The sequence below is a fragment of the Cyclopterus lumpus genome, chromosome 18, assembly GCF_009769545.1.
Source record: "Cyclopterus lumpus isolate fCycLum1 chromosome 18, fCycLum1.pri, whole genome shotgun sequence".
NCBI classification, from domain to species: Eukaryota; Metazoa; Chordata; class Actinopteri; order Perciformes; family Cyclopteridae; genus Cyclopterus; species Cyclopterus lumpus.
In genome coordinates, this window is record NC_046983.1 from 8,734,343 (window position 1) to 8,747,768 (window position 13,426).

Consider the following 13,426-nt stretch of genomic DNA (forward strand, 5'->3'; position numbering starts at 1 on the left):
TACTGGTTTAAAACATACGCAATAATAATTCATTAAAGTGAATTTGCATTTATTTGTTATGTTTACGGGTTTGGACGTTTCTGTGTTCTTGATGTTTTTACACTTTGTTAATTATATAGAACTTTATTTAATTACATTTTATTGCATTATTTAAAGTTGATTTATGATCATTTATGTTACACTTTATCATTATTATCATCATCATTGTTGTTCTAACTACATTACAAAATATAAAACGGACGTTTCTGTGTTACTGTGTTCTGTGTATCTTCTTCATTATCTTCCAATTTATTATTATTATTATTCATATTATGAATTTATGATTTCAACAACTTCACTCAAATGTACAGTTTTAAATGTTTATAAACCCAAGATCGGTTTTCTGAACTCAAGCTCTGTCGATAAATTATAATCCTCACATTTGTCCTATTCTTTGTCTTCTTCATCATCACATAAGGTCCTTAGTTTGGCTCTGCGGGCCTTTTACACAGTGGTGGGCTGTACAATTGTGAGGTACGTTACCTGGGTATTTCCATTATATGCTATATTCATTCATATTGTACTTTTCACCCCACTTCATTCCCAGATCTCAGATTTATTTTGGCCTTGTCACTTAATCTTCTGGACATTTGGTAACACATTACTTAAGGCAGCTGTGTAGTTTATATGCCTATCAGTTGTATTCAGTCATGACCACCTTGTAATACTGATTTCATATTATGCCCTATATCATAGTCAGATGATGTCCCAGAATCACTATGAGTCAGAATTAAAGCATTGTAAGGGGGCATATGCGTCACGACAGGTATATTATTATTATTATTATTAATAATAATAAATAAGTATTAAACACGGTACTTTAGTAAATTTAGCAATACCACTCCATGACAATCAGACTCTTACTTAATTAGAATGAGCTCGTACTGTTTTTGGTAAAGCCAAGCCGTATGACGCCTTTAAGTGTGTCATATTGATTTGAAAAGGTGATTCCTAGAAATGAACTCAATTATATGGAATTAAATGAAATAATTTGTGTGTTTTGTTATTAGGTGGGGACTCGGTCGGAACCGTAGAGTCACCGGTTCAAGACGTCAAGCGTGTCGTGAATGGGGCTTTACCGCCACCCAGTGTTTAACATCCCACAACGCAGGTTCATTATTTGTTTCCAAATGTAGTGTTTATGAAAGAAATTGTGGTTTTTGCTCCAGGTAAATCAACGCCAACGGCCATACATTATGAGCAGTATATGATCCATACATGTCATGTTTCTTACATAGCCATACATCCTCGGGAATTAAATAAAGTGTCTGTAACCGTTTATATGCAACAAGTGGCTCCGTGGCGCAATGGATAGCGCATTGGACTTCTAGGTCATAATTGAAGTGATTCAAAGGTTGTGGGTTCGAGTCCCACCGGAGTCGTATTTTTCTTATATTTCTTTTTCATATGGCGATATGTTAGACACATTTTAAGCAAAATAATGCACATGTCCACAGTTTCGTTTACAGTTCAGTATGTGTAAACTGGTATTGTGTCCTTTTCAGTAAAAAGGTAGCTAGCCAGCTTGCTCCAACGTTTACATAAACGAGGAGTGCTCTCATTAATATACCTTCCTAACAGCGTTCAGTAGTTTAAATGTATTTTATTATTAATATATTTGACACTGTTGCCGACGTAAACGTTAGTTGAGCGAGCTAGTGAGTAGTACAAATAATCACCCGAATGTGCAAGGTTAGCAGCATTCAATCAAGTTTGTTTCCGCTTGTATCCTTCAAAATAAAACACGTTCTCGCGCTAAAATACTAAAGTGGAATAGGGGAACACTTATCAGTAAATATACTGATTTTCTGACACGCAAAAACGAATACATTTATGGAAATGTAGATATCACATCATTTGTATTGTGATGACCGCTGACTGAGATGAACATTAAGACTTGTTTTTAAGCGGCAAATAATACCGACAAAATGCAGTTTTACTTTGAAGGCAAAGGGGAAACAATGTTGCCCATCTGTTTCCAGACGAGACAAACATTATGTTGCACCGGGTGTAACCAACGAGCCAACGCTAGGCTAGTTAGATGTAGCTAGCTGTAGATTATTAACGGCGTACGCAGCTGTAGAATGAACACTATACACACTAGCATTGAGGGACACTCATGAAACCCGTCGGTGTCACTTTATTTTACAACCAACGCGCTCGTGTCGTCGACGTCTTCGGTTTACTTGCTTTCACCATAAGCTGTCCTGTGTTGGTCAGCTAGCTAGCCTTCCCAGCCAGCTAGCTAGGTGCAGTAGCGTATGGGTGTCAAAGTTAGCTGTGACTTCACCGGGTGTCTGCTTCCCTCAGCTCACATTTGGGACACGTCAAGGTAAACATTTGTCCCGTCGGCCAGCTTGAAAGCGAGCTCGTGGATTAACGAGCGGTGCGGCTTTCTTTTTTTCTCTCTTTAAAAACAACAACAACAACGACCATGTAGTGAATGTGCACTGTGTCAGCTGGTTGAGTTCGAGAAAACACGACACGTCGGGGTTTCTTTACTTTATGGGCTGTCATTACCATGACTCCCATTGGCCTACGTGGAGCTAACCGGTTAGCCTCTGGTGTCATGCTCATCAATGTGTCAGAAGCTTTCATGTTATCATCTGTGTTCTTTTGTTAATTGCACAACTGTCAAATTTCCCTGTCTATAACATTATAATCACAGGGTTTTAAAATATTGTCTACTGTGTAAATTCATATTTAACTGGGTCGTAGGCAAATTAGGAAAACAGAATCACACTTAGGGGGTTTAATCACAAGTCAGTCCCTTTTATGCACATCTAATTCCAGGTGAAACACGTTTTCTTAGTAAAACGTGTCAGCAGTAAATCTGTATTGATTCCATGGTTAATGTTTTACCTGTTAAACCACACACTGAAATATCAATATCAATCACCAGTGTTTTAGCCCCCTTACTGTAGTATTAATGTAAGACTGCGTTTAACAGATGTCTTCATTATTTATTAATTATTGCAATTTCACAAAGTCCAAGATAGCAGAAGAAAATATCTTGCCTTGTTTGACACAGTCCAAAATAATAATAAAAAAACACAAAAAATATGCTCATTTGAGAAGCTTGGAGCAGCGAATTTGTGACTTGTTTGCTGAGAATAAGTTGAACGATGAATGAATTGACAAAAAAAAGTTGCTGATTAATTTTGAGGCAGCCTGCTTATTGTTAAATAATGTCCTCCCAATATGAGAACACAAGCCCCATCATTTAACATACAATATTTTTATTTTAATTTCCCCCAAAGGTTCCTAAAATCTGTCTCTTGATTTTGGGGGCTGTGATGTCGGAGCCCAAGACCCCCACTCCCCCTCCTGCTGGCGACACATACAAAGGATGGGTGTTCAAGTGGACAAATTACATCAAGGGTTATCAGCGGAGATGGTTTGTCCTGAGCAATGGCCTTTTGTCATACTACAGGTAGGCTTGCCTGTAAAACACATAAAATCGGGGGATATCCCATGATCATGTCACCAGAGAAATCTCTCAACCTCAATGTGCCAAACTACTGATTCATTAGTAGGCTGTTGATTAAGCAGGGGGACAATCAACCTCCAAAAAATATATATGTCTTTCCTACTTCAGTTGAATTTTGTTGGTGGATTGAAGCCTAGTTCTAATATTGTACTCAATGAAACACAAACATGCTGTTTGTTTTCTGTTTGGTTACATTTCCCCAACACCTCTGATCAATAGGACCCAAGCAGAGATGGGCCACACGTGTCGAGGTACAATCAACCTGGCCACAGCAACTATCACTGTGGATGACGCCTGCAACTTTGTCATCTCCAACGGTGGAGCACAGACCTACCACCTGAAGGCCAGCTGTGAAGTAGAACGTCAGCGCTGGATCACTGCCCTGGAACTGGCCAAAGCCAAGGCAGCACGCATGCAGGCTGAGTCAGGTAAAACGTAAACATAGGCAGACCAAAAAAAACAAGTATTCAGTGCCCCATGAAAGCCTTTTTGTTCTGATGTGTTTTTTTGCTTTCCTTTTGCTTCGATCGTAAACAGATGACTCGGGGGACGACTTTTCCCCGTCTTCCCCGCCGGCAGCACCCGGACAAGGTGGCGTATCGCAGAATTCAGAAGTTCAGTCTGCTCTCAGAACACTAGGCAGCAAGGTGGAGGATCTCAGCACCTGCAACGATCTAATTTCAAAGCATGGCTCTGCCCTCCAGAGGTCAGCCTTGAACAACCTATTGCTCTCGCTCTCTCTCGTCACTATTACTTCCTGAGACATACGCACACTAATGTTTGACATGAAAACTCCATTTCAAAACCTTTTTTTAAGTAATGGCCTTATGTCCAGAATATCATATCGCTGTTGCATTGACAGTCACATGCAGTGTTTAGATGTGATGTTGCACTATTTGTAAAAGATCATGTAAATAAACAAACACAGCAGTTGACAGACATAACAAGCATGAGTTTGAATAATAAACCCATTGAGTCTGAGGCTGATGGCCTTTTACAGTGTATGTTGATGGTATATTGTCCCAACTGCTTAATCACATTGTACATTTTGATATTTATTGCAGGTCTTTATCAGAACTGGACAGTTTGCGAATGACTGGAGAGGCTGGGGATAAGATCCGCCAGGTGACAGAGAGGGCCACGCTGTTCCGCATCACCTCCAATGCCATGATTAATGTAGGTGTTGCCTCTTTGCTCAGTTTACTTATTTCTTATACATGTCTGATGTGTAAAGGAGCCACTCTCCTTTACACATCTACACTTTATACAATCTGTAGTATGTGCAGGCCAAATTAACTGTTCAAAAAGCTCTAGTTAGACCGTGTTGCATGTTTTGCCCTTCAGGCGTGCCGAGACTTTCTTGCGCTCGCTCAGGCTCATAGCAAGCGGTGGCAGAAAGCCCTTCAAGCAGAGCGGGACCAGCGGGTCAGACTGGAGGAGACTTTAGAGCAACTGGCCAAGCAGCACAACCACCTGGAGAGAGCGTTCAGAGGGGCTGCACAGGCTAATGCTACTGCAGACAATACAAGTAAGACGGGACTCTGACGCTGTTACAGTGAGGATATGCTCAGTTCTTTTCCCAACTCACTATCAGGGTTTCCTGAGCAGTTTTCTTGATAATTGTTGTCAGCAATGGGGAAAATGCTTTTAATTTAAAGTTAAATACAATTTAAAAAAAGGATTTATTCATAACTGTAATTAGGTTTTAAGTATCTATATAGGACACACTGACAAAGCAGTCTTTGGTTAAGGTGCTGCTGGTCCGGGAAAAGGTGAGGCCAGTGACGACGATGACGACGACAATGAGTTCTTTGATGCAATGGAGGAAGCACCTGAGTTCATCACTGTGCCGGCAGACCCCCAGTTTCACAAGTCAGTGGACATTCATTCGCCGTACACACTTATTTACTGCAAATGCCGTCACATAAGGAAAGACTCTTTAATTGTTGAATTCCCACGGACCTTTTAATCTTTTTTACAGTGCTTACAATAAAAGCATTGTAAGCAAGATACAATGCCTTAACCCAGTTCCTTGTATGACTTGCTTGATGAGATATGATTATACGGGTTGATGTCGTCAACCCTCCCTTATTGTGAAACGGTTGATTGATTGATTGAGTTGAACCAGGTAATGTTGAATTTCCTTGTATGATAAACTGAGACACTTTGTTTTTGAACCTCTTTGCAGAAGGTCAAGCAGTAATATCAGCGGTTTCAACAGTGACATGTGTCCTGATGATCAATCGGTAGGTTTTATTCTGGGATGACTGTTAAAAGACTGGTTCACTGTTTTTTTTCAGCTTGAACCTCATTAAAATGATTTCAACTCTCATTTATTACTTTCAATATAAATTGCAAACATATTTTAACAAAAACTGTCAATCTGTTTTGAAAGTTTTTATTATTTCCAGAAATATGCTGTTTATTGACATAATGTTCTGCCTTTTAGCTTAATGAGGAGCCTTTAGCGATGAACCAGGAATCTCCCTCACAGGAGTTGGTTCCACTGAAGAAAAGACGGACATGCATTTCAGACAAACCCAACTACTCTCTCAACCTGTGGAGTATCATGAAAAACTGTATTGGCAAAGAGCTGTCCAAGATCCCGATGCCCGTGAGTATTCTCTTTAGAGGTTACTCCAAATCAAATGTGACTGACAGGAAGTTTGTTATTCAACCTTGCCACTGAAGGCCTCGGGCAGTTCCACCTCCTCTTCGGGCGGTTGCTCTTTTATACGTCTTTGAATGCTTCCAAAACAAAAGCATTCACTGTGACAAAGACAATCAGGTCCCATCAGTAAACTATTGGCACCATTGTGCAGCTGTGCCATGGGTTGTGTCACAAGACATTCTTTCATTTGTGGTTAAAATAGCTCTGTTGACAGTTTAGAGTGACAGACCATTTAAAAAACAGGTTTGTTTGTTCCTTTAGAGACTTACTGTAGATTTACACCTGTGTTCTGTCTAGTCTGACGTGGGTGTGCTCCTCCAACATCACCTTTCAGTCAACAATGCAGGAATCTGGGTTTGGTTTGGTTTCATGCAGTCATAAACAAACTATACATAACACTCTTCATCCAAAAAGTAATACAGTAAATGAGTAAAAACAAAACAAAAATACACAGATTCAATCCAAAATGGAAAGACACAAACATTCCACAAGACAAAAAAAACACCACAAAAATCATCATCATCATCATCATCATCATTACTACTACTTATCACACTTGCCACAATATTCAATACAATAATACAATGTACTCATTATACAAACAGTACATACTTATTCAATTATTAAGACTGCTCAGTATGTATATTTGTCACAAAAAAGGCGTCCTTTTTAAAATACTTTGTTGATAGTATGTGTTCATGTTTTTGAATTGGCCGATATATATCGTTATCATATTTTTTATAAACCCAATTGTCAATAACAGTATCAGCCTCAAGAATCCAGTATTTTAGGGCTATAATATAGAATTCATTATACTGTATATAGTAAAAGAGCATGCCCTATATTTAGATGTGTAATTGGGCCTGTTGTTGCTTAGAAAGACCATGGTAGTAGAAATTGACATTTCCAACTAAATATTATGGGCTGAGCGGGAATGCTAACATCAATTTGTTTCATTCTGACCTCCAGGTGAACTTCAACGAGCCCATTTCCATGCTGCAGCGGTTGTCTGAGGACCTCGAGTACCACGAGCTGCTGGACAAGGCCTCCAAGTGCCAGAGTTCGCTGGAGCAGATGTGCTACGTGGCCGCCTTCTCCGTGTCTTCCTACTCGACCACCGTCTACCGCACTGGCAAACCCTTCAACCCTCTGCTGGGAGAGACGTATGAGCTGGACCGTCGGAGAGAGAGTGGCTACCGCTCCCTCTGCGAGCAGGTGAGAGAAAAAACAAACACAGAGATGTAGAACTACCACCAAGGACATTAAACTGAAGGAAGGAAGTCTTAAACTTCATTTTTATAGTATTTTGCTTCCTTTTTGGATTGCTTGTTACAGATAAGTAACAATTATGTGTCTTGACAAATCACATCAGTAATTGAAGGACAGTTTGATCATAATTAAGGTTTAGAGGAGTCGTGGTTAATCAACAATCTTTTTGTGGTCGCAATTTAAACTAAACATGTATTAGAAGTTATTTGTGTTCGTGGCATTTTGACCTAAAGATACACGACTCCGATGAAGATATATGTTTGTGATAATATATAATTTGGCGCATACTCTGGCATGGATGTTTAAAATAAGCAAAGTCCGCTTTCTTTTTTGGGTAAAAAGCAGAACCGGAAAATGATTTGGGGAGGGGACTGCAGGACACAGATTGGAGGCTTATTGCTGGAAAAGTGGCTGAAAGGTTCCTATTCCTGAAGACCAAGAAAATAAATCCCGTCTAACAACACACATCCGGTGATCATGTAGCTGTGGAGAAGGCGCTATTTAGAGCTGCTAGATCACTCAATTTGCTTTTTTTGATAAACCTCTACAGATAAAGTGGAATTGTTGAATCTCAACTGTTAAGTTGTTGAAATATGACAGAACACTTTGCACTATTTGTGGACAGACTTTCCATTGTGCCGTGCCAAGTTCTTTTTTATTTTTAAAACATTTGTACCCTTCGTGCAACCTCAACCTTTTTCTCAGGTGAGTCACCACCCCCCTGCAGCAGCGCACCATGTGATTTCCAATCGTGGCTGGACCCTGAGGCAGGAAATCACTGTTGCCAGCAAGTTCAGAGGGAAGTACCTCTCCATTATGCCTTTAGGTAAGAGAACATATTAAGCATGCCTTGCAGTGTAATCATGATGTAGGTTCAGGGAGTGACTCCATTGTGGGTTTCTTTCAAACACGTATTGAATGCATGACACAGTCGGTGCTCCTGTGAAGAATTCAGTTTAGCCGGCGGAATGCAAGTCACACCTTTTGGTTAATTGTAGATCAACAGTTTGTTTTGTTTCCTTTTCGCTTTCCTCGCAGGCACAATACACGCAATCTTTGAGAAGGGCAACAATCATTACACATGGAAGAAAGTCACCACCACAGTGCACAACATCATCGTAGGAAAACTGTGGATCGATCAGGTGAGACTGACGGATAAAAAAGTAAAATGACACATTTAAACATACAATTTTGACACGTTTTATGTTTTTATACACATAAAAAAATATAAAGAATTGCACAACATTCTTTTTATTCATTTTGTTCTACTTCTTATTGTTGATAGCGCACTAGCCTGTGTTCTTTATAACTTGATTCTTCTTGCTTTCTGCCAGTCAGGAGAGATAGACGTGGTGAACCACACCACCGGAGACCACTGCCACTTGAAGTTTGCTCCTTACAGCTACTTCTCCAGAGATGTTGCCAGGAAGGTGAGAAAAGGGCCCCGAGAGCCTGTGCCCCTTTCCATCCTCCGACCCCCCCCTACTTCAACCTTCAATTTGAGCTTGCAATACACTGACTGGTGTAAACCGCTGTTGATTTCGTCTTCCTAAAGCAGTGGTTCTCAAACTTTTTCTGTCACGCCCCACTTTGGAGGAAGAAAAGTGTTCATGCCCCAAACAAAATGGTCTATGCTGACTTTTTATTGAAATAACCTTTTGTGACTCCTCCATCTGTGCTTTTTCAAATAATAGAATAAAGAAAATTGCAATCACTTTCAAGTAAACCAAATGTGAAATCACTTTGTTAGAACAATGCAAATAGAGTTATACATGTGCGAAAAAGCACACTGGCAAAGAAATAGCTTATTGTGGATTTTTGAAATTTCCTCCTGCGCCCCACCTGTAGTACCACTGCGCCCCACTAGAGGGGAGCGGCCTACCGTTTATGAACGACTGTCTAGTGAACAAACACAACATCCACCTCTACTAAAAGTTCATCTGTAGTAAATTGGGCACGGCCTGTCCGACATTTCATTTGTAAACAAACATAATGTCGTGTTAACATTTTCTTATTGCTGAATACTAATGCAATACAAGGTGGGTTTATCAACGGGACGCCGGCAGCACAGGTTGCCGATTAGGCTACTTTTTAATTTGCCAAAATGTGTCTTAATGACAAATGACAAACATCCAGTTTGCATGGAATCAAACCAGAAATCAACTCAACAAAGTCTTAACTATAACTAAACTACAGTAAGACTTCTATGCCCTCTACCCTGTGACCAGTCTCTTAAGTTTAAATGACCCGTGATGCTTCACTCCCCTGTTAACTCTCTCTCTTCAGGTGACAGGTGTGGTGATGGACAAGGACGGCAAGGCCCACTACGTGCTGTCGGGCACGTGGGATGAGAAGATGGAGTTTTCCCGGGTAATGCAGAGCAGCAGAGGAGAGAATGGCACAGAGGGCAAACAGAAGACCGTCTATCAAACGCTCAAAGCCAGAGAGGTTTGGAGGAGGAACCCTCTCCCGTAAGTACTATCAGTACATGGTTAGGTGTGAGTAACATTATGCTCTGAAATATTTGAAAAGCACTAAAAAGACATCAGTTATCTATCAAAATGTAATCATATACTGTACAAAATCATTTTTCATTTATTTATAACCAGAAATAATCACAAAATACACGGTAAAAGATGGTTGGCAGGAAATTTGAGGAAAAAAGGGGGGATGGGGGGGTCAGGGACTCACTGCCACAATAAAATATTGTGCAACACCCTGCTCTTATAATTGATTAAAGCTGAACAATTCTCAACACTCCACACCAACACCAGTGTATTAGCTCTGTGGCCACCCATGCTATCCACGTACACTCAGTCTCAATTCTCCTTGTTTGTATATGTTCGTTCATTTTGTGTTCCTCATTTTTATAGTATTAACAATCAACTTTATTTTTAAAGCCGATTTCATGAATATGATTCAACTCAAAGTGCTTTACAAAAAATTATATGAAAAAAAAATATGATGTCACGCCAAATACTTTAATGTGCTGCAGATGGATCTCCTGCCAACCAGCAAGGTACTGCCTGTATTTACTTGTCGCCTTTCAAACTCGTCTTTCTTGGTGTGTTTATTGGAACACATCCATATAAAAATAGCAGCGTCATTTTGACTGGCGCTCCCTTTCAGCGTGCATTTTGTGTATTCTTTATTTTGATTGTATGGACTGTATGATGTCCAGGTACTAACCAGTGCACATTTAAAAAAAAAGCTACAAACAAACAATTTAAAATATAATAATACTTATTCAATAGAATAAGCGAGAGGTAATAAACAACAAGCTGCGTCAAAAGTTAGTTATTGTCTGTGTAGTACTACTTTCCCATCAGTGAAGAGAGAATTGCATCTCTGTTAAAGGTCTATTCAGCCCTTTGACCGTTTTTCATCTTTGCTTCTCCACAGTGAGGGAGCAGAGACCATGTACTACTTCACTGACTTGGCGCTGACCCTAAACGAGCCTGAGGAGGGCATGGCTCCCACTGACAGCCGGCGCCGGCCTGACCAGCGTCTGATGGAGGACGGCCGCTGGGACGAGGCCAACTCGGAGAAGCAGCGACTGGAGGAGAAGCAGCGCAGTGTCCGGCGGGAGAGAGAGAGGGAAGCTGCCAGCCAACGCACCTCCAGCCAGTCAGAAGAAAGTGAGTGTCTAGTGTGTGTTTACTTTATCTGTATTCCTCTCTGTCGTGCATGGGGGAAATCTTGGAATATGGTGGTAAAAAAATGATCCTTTTCTCTTCTAAAAGCTGTCGAAGAGGACTCTCTTACTGATCTATCCTTAAAAAGCAAGTACTACTTTATTGCCGCCCCATCATGCTTTCATTCCTGTTTGAATCCTCTATCTAGGTTTTCTGTCTTTGTTGTTAACACATGTTTTCTGTCGTTCAGGCGCGCCTCATGACAGCTACCAGGCTCTTTGGTTCGAGCGCTGCGAGGACCAAATCACAGGTGAGCAAATCCACATCTACAAGGGAGGCTATTGGGAAGCCAAGGACTGTGGCAGCTGGGAGGGCTGTCCGGACATATTTTGACCTCAGCATTGACTGCAAAGTGCCCCGAAGAGACCGATCCCTCGAAGCCACCTGGTGGACAGCTACCACAAAGGCCGGCTTGTCCCCCCACTTGGACAGTTGACTCCCTCCAGCGGCTCTCTGTTCTAAGAGATCTCCAGGACGATCACTGCTGTCTGACCCAGCGGGGGAGCAGGGTTTTTCCTCTGGCCTCCCCCCTTCATCCCATTTTGGTTCCCCTCTCCTTGAGTCTTAGCGCCTACCCCCTTGTTGCCATCACACATCTGAGAGGACTGGAACAAAGACATTTTGTGCTGCTTTGACTCGGGTCCGGCTGTAGGGGAGGAAATGGAATGCACAGTGCTTCCAAATCACACATTCATCTTTTAGTCTCTCTGCTCAAGTGAGCAGAGAGCAGGTTTTGTGCTTATAACATCCTGTGAGATGATATAGTTTTCCTGTTGTCATCCACAGCATTGTGTGCTTTGGTAATCACAAAAAAGAAAAGAAAAAAGGGGGTAAGACCTGGTTAATATATACATTTATGTATAGATACGATTCAAATAATTTCATTAAAATGTCGACTGGTGGCCTTCAAAACGTTAGCAAGGATTTCTTGTTTATCTCTCTGATTTAGTGTCTTAATGTAATGAAGTGACGGTTCTAGTGTGCTTGTGTGTATGACTGCATATCTGCTCTTGCATCACTTTACACCACTGCCACTGTGCAGTACACAGTGTTTAAAAAGAAATGATTGTCTGAAATACAGATTGAACCTCCATACTCATGTATAGTAGGTAGAACAGATTTTATATATATATATATATATTTTTTTTTTTCCATCACAAATGGCCTGATGAAAATTATGATGGTGAAAAGTTTGATTTGGCCACTAGGGCCCTCTCTTCGCCTTAGAAAAGAGCAACCAGCTCTTGTTTGTTTTTAAATCACACCTCCGTGGATATGTTGCTGACATTGAGAGGTTTCTTGTGCAACAATTACAACTTTTGAAGAAGTAGGGAAAAGACTTGCAATATGGCAAAACGCTTGTTTTGCCATATTGCCATATGAAATCTTCCAATTAGTGCGGTTTCATTTAATAACAATTATTGAAATTAACCCTTTTTAAAATATTGGAATAATGTTCTTTCCATTTTGCAGATTGTTTTTGTGTTTTGAGAGGAACGCAGACAAATAAGCAAAGAAAACGATTCAAAGTAAATGCAGTGGTCAAAATACACCTTTGTGTATCTGCTGAAGAGTTCATACATATGCAAGTACATTTTGACACCAAAAACATGGGATATTGTGTGTGTTTGTGTGTGAGAATTTCATAATTTGTTTGTAAGTGTACTTAAAAATTAAGAATAAAGAAACAAGGAATTTAACAGCATTGCAAATAACTATGATTTTATAAATGTATAGAAATTAATTTAGTATTAAAAACTTTAAGGTAGATTTTTTTTCTTTCAGTTTTGGTTCCAGTCATCTGATTGGAAAAGGAATGTCTTTATTTTCAGAAAAAAAGTGAGTTTCTATACTTTACTGAGAGGGCCGATATGAATGACATTGTTCAGTATTTTGTATTAACACGAAAAAAGATAATGTAATAAACAAATGCTGTGATGTCAAACAAATAGCTTTTCATAGTGTTCTTTAATTTACTACAACATTCCCATTAATGATTAATTAGGTAACAAAATGAATGACTTGCAAAATCAATTATTTTGGGAGTTTCTGTCCTCATGTTTAGTAGGAGCTCAAGAAGGTATGACAAATCTTGTCAATACAATAATAAAACCCAATTAAAACATGTTTGTGTTCCAGTTGCATTTGTTATTTGTATGCAACGGTTAATTTAAAATCAATATAAATACAGAATTTTCACAGGTAACCAAATTAGATTGTAAGCAAATGAAATAAAATCCCATTTAATTTGTACCTTATTGT

The 13,426-nt window shown here is 39.9% G+C and overlaps 1 protein-coding gene and 1 non-coding gene across 4 annotated transcripts; both read left to right on the plus strand.

The window, feature by feature from the left end:
* The first annotated feature begins 1,332 nt into the window (after positions 1 to 1,332).
* On the plus strand, positions 1,333 to 1,421 carry trnar-ucu. Its single transcript is given in 2 exon segments — positions 1,333 to 1,369; positions 1,386 to 1,421. It is a non-coding gene; the product is annotated as a tRNA-Arg (tRNA).
* Positions 1,422 to 2,033: 612 nt separating this feature from the next.
* LOC117747724 (oxysterol-binding protein 1-like) lies at positions 2,034 to 13,113 on the plus strand. 3 transcript variants are annotated; one of them, XM_034557150.1, is made up of 17 exons: positions 2,034 to 2,425; positions 3,300 to 3,472; positions 3,749 to 3,957; positions 4,067 to 4,235; positions 4,594 to 4,705; positions 4,874 to 5,057; positions 5,281 to 5,401; positions 5,718 to 5,775; positions 5,979 to 6,143; positions 7,170 to 7,415; positions 8,175 to 8,295; positions 8,508 to 8,611; positions 8,804 to 8,899; positions 9,756 to 9,940; positions 10,872 to 11,107; positions 11,213 to 11,251; positions 11,355 to 13,113. In XM_034557150.1, the coding sequence occupies exons 2-17, from the start codon at positions 3,336 to 3,338 to the stop codon at positions 11,495 to 11,497; spliced, it is 2,325 nt and encodes a 774-aa protein (XP_034413041.1). In that variant the 5' UTR covers positions 2,034 to 2,425; positions 3,300 to 3,335; the 3' UTR covers positions 11,498 to 13,113. The 3 variants fall into 3 exon arrangements, with proteins under 3 accessions (XP_034413041.1, XP_034413040.1, XP_034413043.1); XM_034557149.1 differs by having other exon boundaries at positions 2,034 to 2,371; XM_034557152.1 differs by lacking the exon at positions 11,213 to 11,251 and having other exon boundaries at positions 2,034 to 2,371.
* The last annotated feature ends 313 nt before the right edge of the window (positions 13,114 to 13,426 follow it).

Bases quoted from the DNA above. Each gene is read 5' to 3' on its own strand.
- LOC117747724 (XM_034557150.1), top strand. From the start codon at position 3,336: ATGTCGGAGCCCAAGACCCCCACTCCCCCTCCTGCTGGCGACACATAC. The intron at 5,058-5,280 runs GTAAGACGGGAC...TCTTTGGTTAAG, and splicing joins TGCTACTGCAGACAATACAA to GTGCTGCTGGTCCGGGAAAA. The intron at 7,416-8,174 runs GTGAGAGAAAAA...CCTTTTTCTCAG, and splicing joins ACCGCTCCCTCTGCGAGCAG to GTGAGTCACCACCCCCCTGC.